Source organism: Rana temporaria, chromosome 9, assembly GCF_905171775.1.
Source record: "Rana temporaria chromosome 9, aRanTem1.1, whole genome shotgun sequence".
NCBI classification, from domain to species: Eukaryota; Metazoa; Chordata; class Amphibia; order Anura; family Ranidae; genus Rana; species Rana temporaria.
Genome location: NC_053497.1, coordinates 5837879 through 5856222, shown reverse-complemented (window position 1 = coordinate 5856222; position 18344 = coordinate 5837879). Strand labels below are relative to the sequence as shown.

General features: G+C 47.8%; 1 protein-coding gene across 1 annotated transcript in view; it reads left to right on the top strand.

Annotated features, from left to right (window-relative positions):
• Positions 1 to 18344, top strand: part of NOX1 (NADPH oxidase 1) — a 74443-nt gene that overhangs the window by 48324 nt on the left and 7775 nt on the right. Inside the window, exons 9-11 of the mRNA XM_040322720.1 lie at positions 9283 to 9518; positions 10672 to 10834; positions 12311 to 12457. Coding sequence (XP_040178654.1) covers positions 9283 to 9518; positions 10672 to 10834; positions 12311 to 12457 — 546 coding nt within the window. The remainder of the gene's footprint in view (positions 1 to 9282; positions 9519 to 10671; positions 10835 to 12310; positions 12458 to 18344) is intronic.

Genomic DNA, 18344 nt, shown 5'->3' with positions numbered 1-18344 from the left:
TTTGCAAGACATCTTGGGCATGTTCAATAGATCCTGATAGGTTGAAAGGGGAAGGTGTATAAGGATCCAGGTGTAGCCCAACCCCGGAGGAGCTGCTGGTTTGTTTTGGGCGGCACATTTACCTCGTGGCTCCTCCGAATTCCTAGGGGTGAATGGTGCATATAGCAGTAGTAAAGGAATGTCCACAACAGGTGTCTTTTGCTGTGCTCTTTATTACCCAGCCGGGTAAAAACAATGAACCGGTGATGAAAGGATAGAGTTTAGAAGAAGAAGGAGAACAGCAGATTCAGGCGTAGCATTTGGAACAGTCCTGTTCCCATAAGTAACACTTTCCGCACCACTCCTGCTTGAGTGGGTTTAGTGTACCCGGACAGGCCCCTCTCACTGACCCGGACAGGCCCCTCTCACTGACCCGGACAGGCCCCTCTCACTGACCCGGACAGGCCCCTCTCACTGACCCGGACAGGCCCCTCTCACTGACCCGGACAGGCCCCTCTCACTGACCCGGACAGGCCCCTCTCACTGACCCGGACAGGCCTCTCTCACTGACCCGGACAGGCCTCTCTCACTGACCCGGACAGGCCTCTCTCACTGACCCGGACAGGCCCCTCTCACTGACCCGGACAGGCCCCTCTCACTGACCCGGACAGGCCCCTCTCACTGACCCGGACAGGCCCCTCTCACTGACCCGGACAGGCCCCTCTCACTGACCCGGACAGGCCCCTCTCACTGACCCGGACAGGCCTCTCTCACTGACCCGGACAGGCCTCTCTCACTGACCCGGACAGGCCTCTCTCACTGACCCGGACAGGCCTCTCTCACTGACCCGGACAGGCCTCTCTCACTGACCCGGACAGGCCTCTCTCACTGACCCGGACAGGCCTCTCTCACTGACCCGGACAGGCCTCTCTCACTGACCCGGACAGGCCTCTCTCACTGACCCGGACAGGCCTCTCTCACTGACCCGGACAGGCCCCTCTCACTGACCTGGCAGCCGGAGTATCACTCGAACCTTTTTAGGATAAAGTCTCTGCCACAGACCCTCCTGAAATGGACGTCAGGGAGACACCTCTGATTGCAAATACGGAGGTAATCCTCCTCGGAAGAATTACGCCTGGATCTCCTTCTTAACGTCGCCCAGGTACCGACTGACAGGTGATGAATCATTCAGTGTCCGGCTACCTTGATCCCCGGTGGTTTGTCGAAATCCTTTTGGATCGCCAGCCTCTCATTGGTGCTCCTCAGACGGACTCCCCACCGAACAGCTCTACCGCTTGGGATCCTCAAAAGTGGGGACCCAGTCGATCACTGGTTCCCCGTCGCTGCTCAAATGTTCCAGGACCAACATGGTCCCGGAACCAGGAACACCGCCTGGCACGCGCACCCCGGCCAGGTAGGCCATAACGCCGTGATGTGGTCACCCTAAAGGTGGGTGCCACACTGGAAGAAGATGACCCAGACTCAATGGCGTCTGTTCCATAAGTACCCTCTCCCAGCATGCCCAGCGAGGACACTCCCTCCTGATTGGCTGCTGGTAAAAAACACCCAAGCCTTAACTCCACTGCTGCCACCTGTCGTCCCGGGGTGAGATAACACCCCAGTAACAAAAGAACAAGCCCACAGTATAGCCAAGCTGAAATAGAGACCCTACTCAAACATTGTAATTGGAATCAGAGTCATTAGCACTCTAATCACCCTCTAAATTTCAATAGCACCGGTACTTGGAAGTAACCAGGCGCTACACAGGTATGGGGAAGGTATATAAGGAGCCAGGTCAGGGGAAGGTATATAAGGTATATAAGGAGCCAGATATGGGGAAGGTATATAAGGAGCCAGATATGGGGAAGGTATATAAGGAGCCAGGTATGGGGAAGGTATATAAGGTATATAAGGAGCCAGATATGGGGAAGGTATATAAGGAGCCAGGTATGGGGAAGGTATATAAGGTATATAAGGAGCCAGATATGGGGAAGGTATATAAGGAGCCAGGTATGGGGAAGGTATATAAGGATCCAGGTATGGGGAAGGTATATAAGGAGCCAGGTATGGGGAAGGTATATAAGGAGCCAGGTATGGGGAAGGTATATAAGGAGCCAGGTATGGGGAAGGTATATAAGGAGCCAGGTATGGGGAAGGTATATAAGGAGCCAGGTATGGGGAAGGTATATAAGGAGCCGGGTATGGGGAAGGTATATAAGGAGCCAGGTATGGGGAAGGTATATAAGGAGCCAGGTATGGGGAAGGTATATAAGGATCCAGGTATGGGGAAGGTATATAAGGATCCAGGTATGGGGAAGGTATATAAGGAGCCAGGTCAGGGGAAGGTATATAAGGTATATAAGGAGCCAGATATGGGGAAGGTATATAAGGAGCCAGATATGGGGAAGGTATATAAGGAGCCAGGTATGGGGAAGGTATATAAGGTATATAAGGAGCCAGATATGGGGAAGGTATATAAGGAGCCAGGTATGGGGAAGGTATATAAGGATCCAGGTATGGGGAAGGTATATAAGGAGCCAGGTATGGGGAAGGTATATAAGGAGCCAGGTATGGGGAAGGTATATAAGGAGCCAGGTATGGGGAAGGTATATAAGGAGCCAGGTATGGGGAAGGTATATAAGGAGCCAGGTATGGGGAAGGTATATAAGGAGCCGGGTATGGGGAAGGTATATAAGGAGCCAGGTATGGGGAAGGTATATAAGGAGCCAGGTATGGGGAAGGTATATAAGGATCCAGGTATGGGGAAGGTATATAAGGATCCAGGTATGGGGAAGGTATATAAGGAGCCAGGTATGGGGAAGGTATATAAGGATCCAGGTATGGGGAAGGTATATAAGGATCCAGGTATGGGGAAGGTATATAAGGAGCCAGGTATGGGGAAGGTATATAAGGAGCCAGGTATGGGGAAGGTATATAAGGAGCCAGGTATGGGGAAGGTATATAAGGTATATAAGGAGCCAGGTATGGGGAAGGTATATAAGGAGCCAGGTATGGGGAAGGTATATAAGGTATATAAGGAGCCAGGTATGGGGAAGGTATATAAGGTATATAAGGAGCCAGGTATGGGGAAGGTATATAAGGTATATAAGGAGCCAGGTATGGGGAAGGTATATAAGGAGCCAGGTATGGGGAAGGTATATAAGGAGCCAGGTATGGGGAAGGTATATAAGGAGCCAGGTATGGGGAAGGTATATACGGTATATAAGGAGCCAGGTATGGGGAAGGTATATAAGGAGCCAGGTATGAGGAAGGTATATAAGGTATATAAGGAGCCAGGTATGGGGAAGGTATATAAGGAGCCAGGTATGGGGAAGGTATATAAGGAGCCAGGTATGGGGAAGGTATATAAGGAGCCAGGTATGGGGAAGGTATATAAGGAGCCAGGTATGGGGAAGGTATATAAGGATCCAGGTATGGGGAAGGTATATAAGGATCCAGGTATGGGGAAGGTATATAAGGATCCAGGTATGGGGAAGGTATATAAGGAGCCAGGTATGGGGAAAGTATATAAGGAGCCAGGTATGGGGAAGGTATATAAGGTATATAAGGAGCCAGGTATGGGGAAGGTATATAAGGTATATAAGGAGCCAGGTATGGGGAAGGTATATAAGGAGCCAGGTATGGGGAAGGTATATAAGGTATATAAGGAGCCAGGTATGAGGAAGGTATATAAGGAGCCAGGTATGGGGAAGGTATATAAGGTATATAAGGAGCCAGGTATGAGGAAGGTATATAAGGAGCCAGGTATGGGGAAGGTATATAAGGATCCAGGTATGGGGAAGGTATATAAGGAGCCAGGTATGGGGAATGTATATAAGGAGCCAGATATGGGGAAGGTATATAAGGTATATAAGGATCCAGGTATGGGGAAGGTATATAAGGTACTGTATATAAGGATACAGGTATGGGGACATGATGAAATCTCTTGAGTTATGATAAAAAATCTGCATGTCCCCCTTTTCTTGGTCATTACATTCTACCAACACTGGACCCATAGCCTCAGAGCGGCTGTAAGAGTTGGGGACCAATAAGAAACCAGTCGCTCTTACTGGTTTTGGTATTCTCTTCTCTCATGACTGGTTCCAGTATGGTTGTCCTCTTTTCTTGTCTAGGCATACCGTCTGAATACTGGTGTCTGCAACCTTCCCTGATCTGTGCATTGCTCTGGATGTTTGCTGTGGTCATAATGTCATTATGATCTAAGCCAGCCATTGTCAACCAGGGTTTTGTGGAACCCTAGGGTTCCTCCAGGGTTGGTTGGGGGTTCCTTGAGCTGTTCCTAACTGTCCTTCCATCTGATGGTGCCTGCATAGTTCCAGGTCCTATGACACTTGGTAGAGCCAGCAGCATGACTTCAAGGGTCAGTGGCGTTGCTAGGTGGGGGCAGGGGGTGCGGGCCGCACTTGGATGATACCCGCCAGAGGGGTGACACCCACCAGAGGGGTGACACCCGTGGGTAGCGGCACACACCGATAACATTGCCCGCTGCCCTGATCTGAGCCAGAGGGACACACACTGCTGTGTGTATCTGTCTGTGCTGTTCCGAGGTCTGTAAACTTCACTAATGTATATGTGGATGGACATGTGCAGGGGGTGTCTATACTAATGGAGGTTTTGCACTGAGGGGGGATTCTATACTAATGGGGGGGTCTGCACTGAGGGGGATTCCACACTGATGGGGGTCGGCACTGAGGGGGGGGTGTATGTACTGATGGGGGGGTCTGCACTGAGGGGGGATTCTATACTAATGTGGGGGTCTGCACTGAGGGGGGATTCTATACTAATGGGGGGGTCTGCACTGAGGGGGGATTCTATACTAATGTGGGGGTCTGCACTGAGGGGGATTCCATACTGATGGGGGTCGGCACTGAGGGGGGGGTATGTACTGATGAGGGGGTCTGCACTGAGGGGGGGTTTTCTATACTAATGGGGGGTCTGCACTGAGGGGGATTCCATACTGATGGGGGTCGGCACTGAGGGGGGGTGTATGTACTGAGGGAGGGGGTCAGTACTTAGTGGGGGGTCTATACTAAGGAAAGGGGGTCTATATTACTGACGGAGGGGGGTCTATACTGACGGAGGGGGGTCTATACTGACGGAGGGGGTTTGTACTGAGGGAGGGGAGTGTGTACTTAGTAGGGGGGGTCTATATTGATGGAAGGGGGTCTGTACTGAGGGAGGGGGGGCTATATTGATGGAGGGGGTCTGTAGTTAGTGGAGGGGGGTCCATACTGAGGGGGAACTATAGTTGGTGGAGGAGGGGATGACACCAATTTTTTCAGTACCGGGTGACACCAACCCTAGTGAGGCCACTGTCAAGGGTGTCATTCTAGCCACCCCTCTATCAGCAGAATTCTTCAGACTTCACACCACCAACGTAAGGGGCATGACCCCTGAGGGACTAACCTTACCAGGTGTTCCCTGAGATATGAAATCTTCATGGAGAATGGGAAAAGTGTGTCTACAACGCTTGGCCTAAAACCAAATAAGTATAAAAGTGTTGGGTGGTTGAGGAAGTGAAGGCAATAAAAATGTTTACCTTGAAGCATGAACTTTTAAGTTGGCACATTTTCCAGCAAATTATGCCAGGGAATTTTTATGAAAATGTCTAATGCACTTTATTACCAAGAGTATGTGGACTCCTCCCGAATCTCTTGAGGTCTAGTAAATTTCCATCGGAATAGAAAAATGCCGGCACCAAGCTTCTCCAACCATGTAGGCAAAGCCAAGCCAAGATGGAAGGGAAAAGTAAGCTTACTGAGGATGCAACACTGATTGTGAAACACGTATAGGCTGCTGATACCCACAAAAACTGCGCACTAATCGTGAGATTGACGCTGGGGAAATCTGAGAGGAACAACTTTTACCTTCCATCTTGGCTTGGCTTTGCATACATGGTTGGAGAAGCTTGGTGCCGGCATACGGGCACATTTAAATGTGAGTGCAATATCTATTTGATTTTAAGTAGCCAATACATTTTTTATGTATTACACTGTAACGGCTACCCCGATCGTGTGAGGGTCTCAGCCGTTGGAGAAGTCCTTTTCCCTGGCAAGCTGCGATATGCAGGTACCGCCGGTATATCCCATCGAACGCCCTTCCAAGAAACGTGACGGGCTACGTTTGCAGAGTCAAGCAGACTGATTTTTAATGCCACATTTTACCTCCTTATATCTGGTTACAAACTGTACAGAAACAAATGACACTCCCCCCCCCCCCCCCCCCCAGGGGGGGCTTCAATACACATACTTTGAAATAATGACATTCCCTTGAGCCAATCAGCCGCTAGACGTTTTGACTCGTAAACTTAGCTTGATCAGACAATAGAATTCAATTAACCTTTAAAACAATTATCACTCACACATAATCCCCATCAGCATACACCTCACAGGAGGCTGTTACCTACACAAAAGAGAGTTCATTAGCTATGCAAAGGGTACATTAGCATTCAGCAGTGAAAGAGACCCTTGTCCAATTAACCCTTTGAGCTCAGAATACAATGTGGTACATCCAATTGTGACAAGCCATGCAGTTCCTTGTAGTCCTCCCTGCATGAAGATTATAAATGTCCAGGCAGCATGCATAGGTCTGTTACATACACCATGAGGGGCACTCCTCTTTTTTTATGAGCTACTGTAGGAGAGATAGAGTCCCCTATTGGCACATTCAAGGCATCTGGAAATTGGGGAACAGACGTGTAAAAGGAGTGGTTATCCTGGGAATGAACCAAAGGCATTTTGATTGATTGAGATCTGGTGAGTGGCCATTCCTAGCGGTGACGGGAATATCACAGAAATTGGTGTCATAATCGTTGTATTATAAATCCACGGGAGAAGCACTTAAAGTGGAGTTCCACCCATAAATATAACATTACATCAGTAGTTTTAAAAAAAATGTCATTAGTCCTTTACACATTTTTTTTTTTTTTTTTAGATGCCTTCAAAGTCTTGTTGCAAGGCAGAATAGTTAATCTTCCCACTTCCTGCACCTAGGTGCTTAATGCTTCCTAACCTACACCGCACAGACTCCTGGGAATGTAGTGGGTGTAACTTTCCAGGAGTCTGTGCACTCCCCAGTCTCAAAGAATCATGTGACTTGGACAGCACAGGTGCTGAAACCTGATCTGACACTGCTTGTGCAGCACTGAGCATGTGCGAGATCTGCAAGGCTGAAATCCAGGAAGTCATACAGTCTGGCTTCATGATGCCCACACTTAAGATGGCCCCAGTCAATTTCTATTTTATAAAGTGTCTAAATGCTGTAACAACCTAACAAACGGACCTTAGTTTACAGACTAACTTTACTAGAATACATTAAGCTTGTGTATTACAGGGGAATTTATATTTAAAAAGTGAAATTGTGGCCGGAACTCCGCTTTAAATGAATATTTAACCAGCACATTGGGACTTTAATGAATAGAGGATCTATTTTGAAATCCTCCATCGAATTGTCATCTACATGTGTTGTTTCACATTATAATATTTGTTTTATATATATATATATATATTTTTGGTTTTTGTATAACACTTGTTTGCCTTCGGATGGGCAGTCACTTTTATTATATTGGATAAGGGGATTATAGTATGAGTACTATGTTAATCGCATAGATTCACGCAAGTTGCATATAGGTTCACGCCCTTACTGGGCGCACTTGTATTCCCAATTAGAAGAATATTAGCACATTTAAATAGAGGTGTTGTGTATTGGTGATTAATAACCTAATCAGTACCTAGAAATAGGTGGTGATAGATAAGAAAAAAAAAGGGGGAGCGCAATTCACTTCCCACACATATGACTAAAACTAAATCGAAATTTGACGTCAAAATTAACACTGATCTCCACAAACATTTGGCTGTGTGGGCTATGCCATTCAGTCAAATGTTTACCGTATTTATCGGCGTATACTGCGCGCCTTCGTATAACGCGCAACCCAAGCTTGCCCGGCGTCCATCGGCGGCCTTGTCCGGCGTCCGTCTGCGGCCTTGCGCGGGGTCCGTCCAGCCTTGTCGGTGTCCGTCTGCTGTCTTGCCCGGCGTCCATCGGCGGCCTTGTCCGGTGTCCATCTGCGGCCTTGCGCTGGGGCTGTCCAGCCTTGTCGGTGTCCGTCTGCTGTCTTGTCCGTCTGCTGTCTTGCCCGGCGTCCATCGGCAGCCTTGTCCGGCGTCCGTCTGCCGGGGGTTGCAGCATTGTGCGTTTGAGTTTGGCGCCTCGGTCGAGCGGTGCAGAGCCGGATTTCCGGTCTGTTCGGCTTCTCTCGGCTCCACTCGCATGGCTGCGGGCGGAGCCGAGCGTGACCGAGCCTAGCCGAGTGCCCAGTACACTCGGCTCTGCTCGGTCTTTGTCCGTCCTGGTCAGCGGCACTCGGCACAGCGAGGATCGGCATATAACGCGCACCCACGATTTCCCCCTGATTTTAAGGGGAAAAAAGTGAGCGTTATACGCCGATAAATACAGTAGTTTAATCTCTAAACTATTAAAAAACACAGAGGGCCAGATTCAAAAAGAGATACGACGGCGTATCTCCCGATACGCCGTCGTATCTCTGAGATCCGACGGTCGGATCTATGCGACTGATTCTTAAGAATCAGTTACACATAGATCTCCCTTAGATCCAACTGGTGTAAGTGACTTACACCGTGGGATCTTAGGCTGCAATCTTCCGCTGTCCGCTAGGTGGCGTTTCGTGTTTTACTCGCGACGAATATGCAAATGAGGAGATACGCCGATTCAGAAACGAACGCCCGCCCGTCGCTTTTTTTTTACGGCGTTTGCGTTCGGCTTTTTCCAATAGTTACCCCTGCTATATGAGGGGTAGCTAATGTTAAGTATGGCCGTCGTTCCCGCGCCGAGTTTCAAATTTTTACGTCGTTTGCGTAAGACGGTCGGGAATACGGATGGCCGGAATTTACGTTGCCGCCGAAAACAATGACGTCCTAGCGACGTCATTTGGAGCATGCGCACTGGGAAATATCGCCGGCGGCGCATGCGCAGTTAAATCGGCGCGGGAACGCGCCTGATTTAAATTGTACACTCCCCCTAGCCGCGGAATTAGAATTCCGCCGGGGGAGTTACGATCCGCCGGCGCAAGTTTGGAGGTAAGTGCTTTCTGAATACTGCACTAGCCTCGCAAAAGTGCGCCGGCGGATCGTAAATCGCATAGATTACGCGGATCTAAAGATCCGCTAGTCTATGTGAATCTAGCCCAGAGAGTTTGATTAGTTGCTATATATAGGTTAACCAGGCTACCTGTTTTAATTTCAAGTATTTTTGTTCTTTTTCAAGACTGTCAGTCATCCGTCCAAAGTCTTAGAAATCCAAATGAAAAAACGTGGATTCAAAATGGAAGTTGGCCAATACATATTCATCAACTGCCCATTGATTTCAACCCTGGAATGGCACCCGTTTACTCTCACCTCTGCCCCAGAAGAAGACTTCTTCTCTGTACATATCCGATCTGCGGGGGACTGGACAGATAGACTCATTCAAGTTTTTAAGGACCAAGATCAGAAAACGCCTTGGTGAGAATTAGCGATGACAGAAAGTTCTTCTCGAAGCTCAAACTATTTGTACACTTTCCACTGCCAAGTCCTATTATTTCATGTATTATTCCTAATCACCCTATGATGTTGAGGGGTTTCCTCCCAACATATAAAAAGCAGAAAGTGCAATCAGTGCAAAAATATATGAGATATAATATACCAGGGCTCGACAAAATCCGGGCGCCAGGTCGCAATTGCGACAAGAAATTGTGACCTGGCACCGGCGTCCGCCGGTAATCAAGGCCGCGCGCCCCCACCTCCCCCGCGACGGCCGGTATCCTGTGTCTCTGTGCGCCCCCACCTCATCGCGCGGCGTCCGTCCAGCGTTGTGGGTGTCCATCTGCGGCTTTGGAGGTGTCCGTCTGCGACTTTGGAGGTGTCCGTCTGCGGCTTTGGAGGTGTCCGTCTGCGGCTTCCTCGCGGGGTCCGTCCAGCGTTGTGAGTGTCCGTTTTTGTATTTGGCGCCTTTGCCGAGCCGAGAGGAGCCGGATTTCCTGTGTGTTCGGCTCCTCTTGCGCGGTTCCGGGCAGAGCCGAGCGTGGCCGAGCCTAGCTGAGTGCGCAGTACACCCGGCTCGGTCTATTTCAGCGGCGCCCGGGAACAGCAGTATCGGCGTATAACGCGCACCCACACTTTTCCCCTAATTTTAGGGGAAAAAAGTGCGCGGTATACGCCGATAAATACGGTATATATAATTTATTAAGCAGATCTATTAATTAATTCATAATCCTATACAAAAAAAAGGGGAGAATTAATTTATCCGAAATGAACCAATTAAGGTCAAAATCGACATTTAAGAACATTATAGAGTATCACTAGGGTCTACAGGGGCTGCTGACATCACATTCAAGATGGCGGCACCTAGCAGCAGTCTCAGGACTTTTGGATGTCTATACAAGGGAGGCTTTGACAAGGAAATACCATGCCTAAAAAAAAACGCATACAATCTTATGGGAGGTGTTGAAATGAATGGTCTGGCGACAGGTTCTCTTTAAGCATTGTAAAATTTAGCCTGGCATTCTAAATCGGCACAATGAAGAGTGACGTAACATTTAATTTTCTATTGGATATGAGATCAGAGACGAGAGGATTTGATTTTCTTCATTTCCTCCACATTGTTTCCCCCATTTAGTCTGAAGGTCGATGGACCATTCGGGACGGCCAGTGAAGACGTCTTTAAGTACGATGTCAGCATTCTAGTAGGGGCCGGGATCGGGATCACGCCCTTCGCCTCCATCCTGAAATCCATATGGTACAAGTTTCAGCGTGAAGATGAAAGGCTGAAAACCAAAAAGGTACAGAGATTCATTTTGGGCTGCTTGTCTTCCTTTCTTTGCCTCGTCAGCCAATTAACCGGGAATAGCTGACAGATCTGGAGAACTGGTTTGAGTGAATCAACAACTGACATATTGCCCAAGTGATCGGATTATTGTGACATTAATCTAAAAGACAAGCGACAGATCTAGTCTGTATTACTGGCTGCATGTGCCCCTTCCCTCTAGTCTTGTTATTAATGGTGTCAGTGGGAGGAATAGTGTCCCATCAGTGGTGTCAGTGGGAAGAATAGTGTCCCATCATTGGTGTCAGTGGAAGAATAGTGTCCCATCATTGGTGTCAGTGGGAGGAATAGTGTCCCATCAGTGGTGTCAGTGGGAGGAATAGTGTCTCATCATTGGTGTCAGTGAGAGGAATAGTGCCCCATCACTGGTGTCAGTGGGAGGAATAGTGTCCCATCATTGGTATCAGTGGAAGGAATAGTGTCCCATCATTGGTATCTGTGGGAGGAATAGTGTCCCATCATTGGTATCAGTGGGAGGAATAGTGCCCCATCATTGGAGTCAGTGGGAGGAATAGTGTCCATCATTGGTATCAGTGGGAGGAATAGTGTCCCATCATTGGTATCAGTGGGAGGAATAGTGTCCCATCATTGGTGTCAGTGGGAGGAATAGTGTCGCATCATTGGTGTCAGTGGGAGGAATAGTGTCCCCATCATTGGTGTCAGTGGGGGGAATAGTGTCCCATCATTGGTATCAGTGGGAGGAATAGTGTCCCATCATTGGTATCAGTGGGAGGAATAGTGTCCCATCATTGGTGTCAGTGGGAGGAATAGTGTCCCATCATTGGTGTCAGTGGGAGGAATAGTGTCGCATCATTGGTGTCAGTGGGAGGAATAGTGTCCCCATCATTGGTATCAGTGGGAGGATTAGTGTCCCATCATTGGTGTCAGTGGGAGGAATAGTGTCCCATCATTGGTGTCAGTGGGAGGAATAGTGTCCCATCATTGGTATCAGTGAGAGGAATAGTGTCCCATCATTGGTGTCAGTGGGAGGAATACACACAAAGGACCCTCGCACTTTGCATTGGCGAAAGAAGAAGACACAGCCCCTCCCCTCCCCCCCCCCCCACATCACATGACCACAAACTTTGGGTATTGTCCTTTGGTTTATATTGTAATTATAAGGGGCGATTATCTAGAGGGAAGAAGCAGGTTCTCGTCTGTGGGACTTTCCTGGCCAAACTTGAGCCTCACAAAACCTCGTTGATCTCATCTTCCTCGTTGTAAAACATTTTATAACCAATATAGCAAATTTGCTGAAATTTCGGCCAAAAATTTCATCCCGATTTATAAAAATTGCCAGTCTTTGATATTTCATTCTGTGCTTAAAAAACAACGACCCACCGAAAAACATTCCCGAGTCACTAAAATAAAAGCCGCCCAAGTCCCTGAAACATTGATATGGAAACCCCTAATCCTTCTTTCCCTCTTGTAGATCTATCTGTATTGGATCTGCCGGGAGACCGGAGCCTTCGCCTGGTTCGCTGATCTTCTACATTCCCTGGAACAAGAGATGACGAGCTCCGGGAAGGACGGATTCCTCAACTATCGACTCTTCCTGACCAGCTGGGACAGCAGCATTGTATGTGCCGGGAAATCTATTATTGATACATTTTATTTATTAGGAATTCACTAAAGTCACCTTTTTACCCCAGTGGAGCCCTTTAAATTACTTTCAGGTCTCTTGAACCCACTACACATGTCAATGGGAAGAATGTCCCTTACATTGGTGATCAGTGGGAAGAATGTCCCTTACATTGGTGATCAGTGAGAAGAATGTCCCTTACATTGGTGATCAGTGAGAAGAATGTCCCTTACATTGGTGATCAGTGAGAAGAATGTTCCTTACATTGGTGATCAGTGGGACGAATGTTCCTTACATTGGTGATCAGTGGGAAGAATGTTCCTTACATTGGTGATCAGTGAGAAGAATGTCCCTTACATTGGTGATCAGTGGGAAGAATGACCCTTACATTGGTGATCAGTGAGAAGAATGTTCCTTACATTGGTGATCAGTGGGAAGAATGTTCCTTACATTGGTGATCAGTGAGAAGAATGTCCCTTACATTGGTGATCAGTGGGAAGAATGCTCCTTACATTGGTGATCAGTGGGAAGAATGTCCCTTACATTGGTGATCAGTGGGAAGAATGTCCCTTACATTGGTGATCAGTGGGAATAATGTCCCTTACATTGGTGATCAGTGAGAAGAATGTTCCTTACATTGGTGATCAGTGGGAAGAATGACCCTTACATTGGTGATCAGTGGGAAGAATGTCCCTTACATTGGTGATCAGTGAGAAGAATGTCCCTTACATTGGTGATCAGTGAGAAGAATGTTCCTTACATTGGTGATCAGTGAGAAGAATGTTCCTTACATTGGTGATCAGTGAGAAGAATGTTCCTTACATTGGTGATCAGTGAGAAGAATGTCCCTTACATTGGTGATCGGTGGGAAGAATGTCCCTTACATTGGTGATCAGTGAGAAGAATGTCCCTTACATTGGTGATCAGTGAGAAGAATGTCCCTTACATTGGTGATCAGTGAGAAGAATGTTCCTTACATTGGTGATCAGTGAGAAGAATGTTCCTTACATTGGTGATCAGTGAGAAGAATGCCCCTTACATTGGTGATCAGTGAGAAGAATGTTCCTTACATTGGTGATCAGTGGGAAGAATGTCCCTTACATTGGTGATCAGTGAGAAGAATGTTCCTTACATTGGTGATCAGTGAGAAGAATGTCCCTTACATTGGTGATCAGTGAGAAGAATGTTCCTTACATTGGTGATCAGTGGGAAGAATGTCCCTTACATTGGTGATCAGTGGGAAGAATGTTCCTTACATTGGTGATCAGTGAGAAGAATGTTCCTTACATTGGTGATCAGTGAGAAGAATGTTCCTTACATTGGTGATCAGTGGGAAGAATGTTCCTTACATTGGTGATCAGTGGGAAGAATGTTCCTTACATTGGTGATCAGTGGGAAGAATGTTCCTTACATTGGTGATCAGTGAGAAGAATGTCCCTTACATTGGTGATCAGTGAGAAGAATGTTCCTTACATTGGTGATCAGTGAGAAGAATGTTCCTTACATTGGTGATCAGTGAGAAGAATGTCCCTTACATTGGTGATCAGTGAGAAGAATGCTCCTTACATTGGTGATCAGTGAGAAGAATGTTCCTTACATTGGTGATCAGTGAGAAGAATGTCCCTTACATTGGTGATCAGTGAGAAGAATGTTCCTTACATTGGTGATCAGTGGGAAGAATGTCCCTTACATTGGTGATCAGTGGGACGAATGTTCCTTACATTGGTGATCAGTGGGAAGAATGTTCCTTACATTGGTGATCAGTGAGAAGAATGTCCCTTACATTGGTGATCAGTGGGAAGAATGACCCTTACATTGGTGATCAGTGAGAAGAATGTTCCTTACATTGGTGATCAGTGGGAAGAATGTTCCTTACATTGGTGATCAGTGAGAAGAATGTCCCTTACATTGGTGATCAGTGGGAAGAATGCTCCTTACATTGGTGATCAGTGGGAAGAATGTCCCTTACATTGGTGATCAGTGGGAAGAATGTCCCTTACATTGGTGATCAGTGGGAATAATGTCCCTTACATTGGTGATCAGTGAGAAGAATGTTCCTTACATTGGTGATCAGTGGGAAGAATGTTCCTTACATTGGTGATCAGTGAGAAGAATGTCCCTTACATTGGTGATCAGTGGGAAGAATGCTCCTTACATTGGTGATCAGTGGGAAGAATGTCCCTTACATTGGTGATCAGTGGGAAGAATGTCCCTTACATTGGTGATCAGTGGGAAGAATGTCCCTTACATTGGTGATCAGTGGGAATAATGTCCCTTACATTGGTGATCAGTGAGAAGAATGTTCCTTACATTGGTGGTCAGTGGGAAGAAGGAGGAGGACACACCCAAGGAGCTCTCTGAGAGATCCAACCTTTTTCAAGCCTGGGCCTTGCCTGCTAGCTTGGCCCAGGAATAATGCCTGATCCTGGGGGAGGCCCCGGGACGGATCCCCCTGATGATACGGGGCCTAGTGAGGAGGAGGTGGAGGATCTGTCTGTAGGTCCAGGCCCTGCTGTGGATGCGAATGTCTTCAGTCAGAAGAGCATTGATCGTTTTAGGGCGATTGGAAGAGCTGAAGAAAAACTTAAAATTTTGAAGGCTGAACACAAATCCTTCAAAATCAAGTATTTCCAGGCCTGGAGTAAAAATCGTTTGGCCATGAAGCCTGAGTTGCAGGAATTGGAGGAAAAGGTAAAGGAACAATCTTTATTATTGGAAAAGCTGAAAGATAAAAGTGGAGAAAAGTTTGATAATGAGAGGAGATTTGCCAGCCAGACAGCAAGTTCCAGGGACCAGCAACAGCCTCAGATAATGGATGACGCGGGTCCATCTGCTTCTGCACCTCTCCCTCCATGTCAGGGCTTGGAATCGCCGACGGCAACCAGCCAGGGTTTTGAGAGTGAGCATGGCACCCTGAAATGTATCCAGGAGATGGAGTCACCCCTGAGAGCAAACAAGCCTGCTAATACAGAAGTCCCTGAAGCCAAGCCAGCACAGGTGGAGAAATGTCAGCACACCTCACTGCCTTCCAACATGTCTGCCCAACCTGCTGTGGTGGACGGTGTCCTGACTAAGGAGCAGAAAGGGAAGGCCTTGTGCAAAGCGCTGCCTGGAGTTTCTGCTGGGACCTGTAGTTCCTCTGTACAAGGTATGCCTGTTACCAGCAATGAGATTGCCTCACCTGAGCCTCCCTGTGGTGGGGGAGGGGATCAGCATATTGCACCATGTGCAGTGGAAGAAGCAATGGAGGTTTCACCTGTTGCAGTGTCAGACCAGCCTGCACTATCCCCTGATGACAACCCTGTCCTGACAGAAGAGAACCGACCAGCTGAAGCTTCTACAAGCACAGCAGTGGGAACTGACACTGCTGGGAAGACTGCAGGAACTGTGAATATTCCAGCAAGTACTAAAAATGACAGTAATGATAAAACAATGGATGTGGTGGGTGGTGAAGGGGTTAATACTGCTGGGAAAAATAAAAATGACATTCCTCCCCCTGCTCAGCAGAGGAAAGACTCGCCGATTGTTCAGACCAAATCTGTGCAATCGATATCTGCTGCAAATGTGTCAGATGGTTCAAAACAAACAAATGTTTTATCTGCTGGGAGTTACGCGTCGGTTTTGGGGAATCGCACTAAGGAGGGTGGGGGGAATGGTGCAAATGTTGGTGGTCACAATTTGGGGGGGTTTAGTGGGGGGATGGTTGGTGGGTATAAGCGGAGAAATGTGGTCCAGCTGAAGTGGGAAGGGGAGGGGACCCCACCAGTAAGGGGGAGGGTGGCCGAGTTGATCCTGGAAATGGGGTTCAAAGTCGCAGACATTTTTGCTTTGATTTGTCCCGTTGGGAGTTGGGAATTTGATTTATCCTTTGTAAAACCTGAGGGTCTGGATTTATTTTGGGAACGTTTTAGGGGGCGCAGGGACCTTCCGCAGTGGAATGGTTGGATGCCAAAGGTGGTTTCCAGGCAGCCTCTAATAAAATCAGTGACGATCCTCGTGCGTAACGAATCCATCCCAGAGGCTGATTTGGTAGTATGGTTACGCCGCTATGGTGAAGTCCTCGCTCCACTGCGGAAGGTCCTTGATCAGCATGGGATATGGACAGGGGCCTGGACAGTGTCACTAAAATTGGGGGTGCAGGGAAATGTTGTTCAACATCTGCCCTGTTCAGCCTTTCTGGGGAGGGACAGGCTGACCATTTTTTACCAGGGTCAGCCTAAGGTGTGCAATAAATGTGGTGACAAGGGCCATTTTGCCTCCACCTGCACCCGCAAGAAATGTTCTTTGTGCCAGGAGCTTGGCCATTTGGCTAAAGACTGTACTGACATTCGGTGCAATTTGTGCCAAAAACTTGGTCACCCATACAGTCAATGCCCGGAGGCATTACATAACCTGCCAGGGTTGGAGGCTGAGCTGCAGAGGCTGGATAAGGAGGATGAGGCCACTGAAACTCTTGTTGTCCCTCCTGTGTCTGTGACATCTGTTTCTGTTCCCCCTAGTGATGTGGTCCCTGAGTCTGTCCCTCCTGTGTCTGTGACATCTGTTTCTGTTCCCCTTAGTGATGTGGTCCCTGAGTCTGTCCCTTCTGTGTCTGTGACATCTGTTTCTGTTCCCCCTAGAGATGTGGTCCCTAAATCTGTCCCTCCTGTCCCTAATCCATCTATTCGTAGATCCTCCAGACTGGCGGAGGCTGCTGGGGGGGCAGGTTTAGCGGATCTTCCCACTCAGCCTCCAGTCCCTGCCCCTCGGCAGCGCAAGCGTGGTCAGGGGAATGTGGGGGTGCTGGATGGGGGTGGGGCTGATGGAAGGGTGTCCGTACCCCATGTTTCACATTCCATTGATGGGGATTCGGATGAGGAGGGGTGGGAGAAGATTAGGAGGAGGAAAAAAATGAAGAGAAAGACAAGAAAACCGGTCGTCTCTTCCTCAGAGTCGGATCCAGGAGGGGTTCCCCTTGGTAACACCTTTAATGTGTTGTCAGGTGAAAAGATGTCTTTGTCTTCTTCTTTTTCATCTATGGATGAGTCACGTTGTTTGAAGAGAGTGGTTTCTGGTGATGAGAGTGTGGTGAAGGTCAAGAAACGACTACCCCAATCATCCTGATGGCAGTTCCCCCTCCGATAAAGGTGGCGACCATTAATGTCGCCAGCATTAAATCTGCAAGAGCTCGTGATATGGCCTTATTTTTGCTCAGCGAGTTTGATGCCGAGATTTTATTTTTGCAAGAGACCTGGCTCCATACTTTGGCCGATGTCCACCTGGCAAAAAGGGAGTGGAGATGCGGTCCCTCCTTTTGGTCTCTTGCGGCTGAGCCCTGCAGCGGAGTTGCGGTACTTTTTGAAACCGATATGGTAACGCGCCGGCGGGTAATTGAGGTAGAAATAGGTGGATGTATGGTGTTGGACGTTTCTTAGAAGGGCTGCATGCATAATGGGTGCGGGTTTGTTTCTTGACCTTGCAGGTTTGTCTGGTGTAGTGGTGTGAGTTTGTATTAAGATTTACTTTCCTGGTGATTACATGATTTTTGCTTTGCTGTAAAGTCTTTTGTTTGAGAGCAGATTTGCTATATTTATTTTCATTTATGTAAATATGTGTATATTTATGTATATCTTATAGTGATTTTATGCTTTTTGTTTGCAAGACTTTTAATAAACAAAATTGGGAAGAATGACCCTTACATTGGTGATCAGTGGGAAGAATGTCCCTTACATTGGTGATCAGTGAGAAGAATGTCCCTTACATTGGTGATCAGTGAGAAGAATGTTCCTTACATTGGTGATCAGTGAGAAGAATGTTCCTTACATTGGTGATCAGTGAGAAGAATGTTCCTTACATTGGTGATCAGTGAGAAGAATGTCCCTTACATTGGTGATCGGTGGGAAGA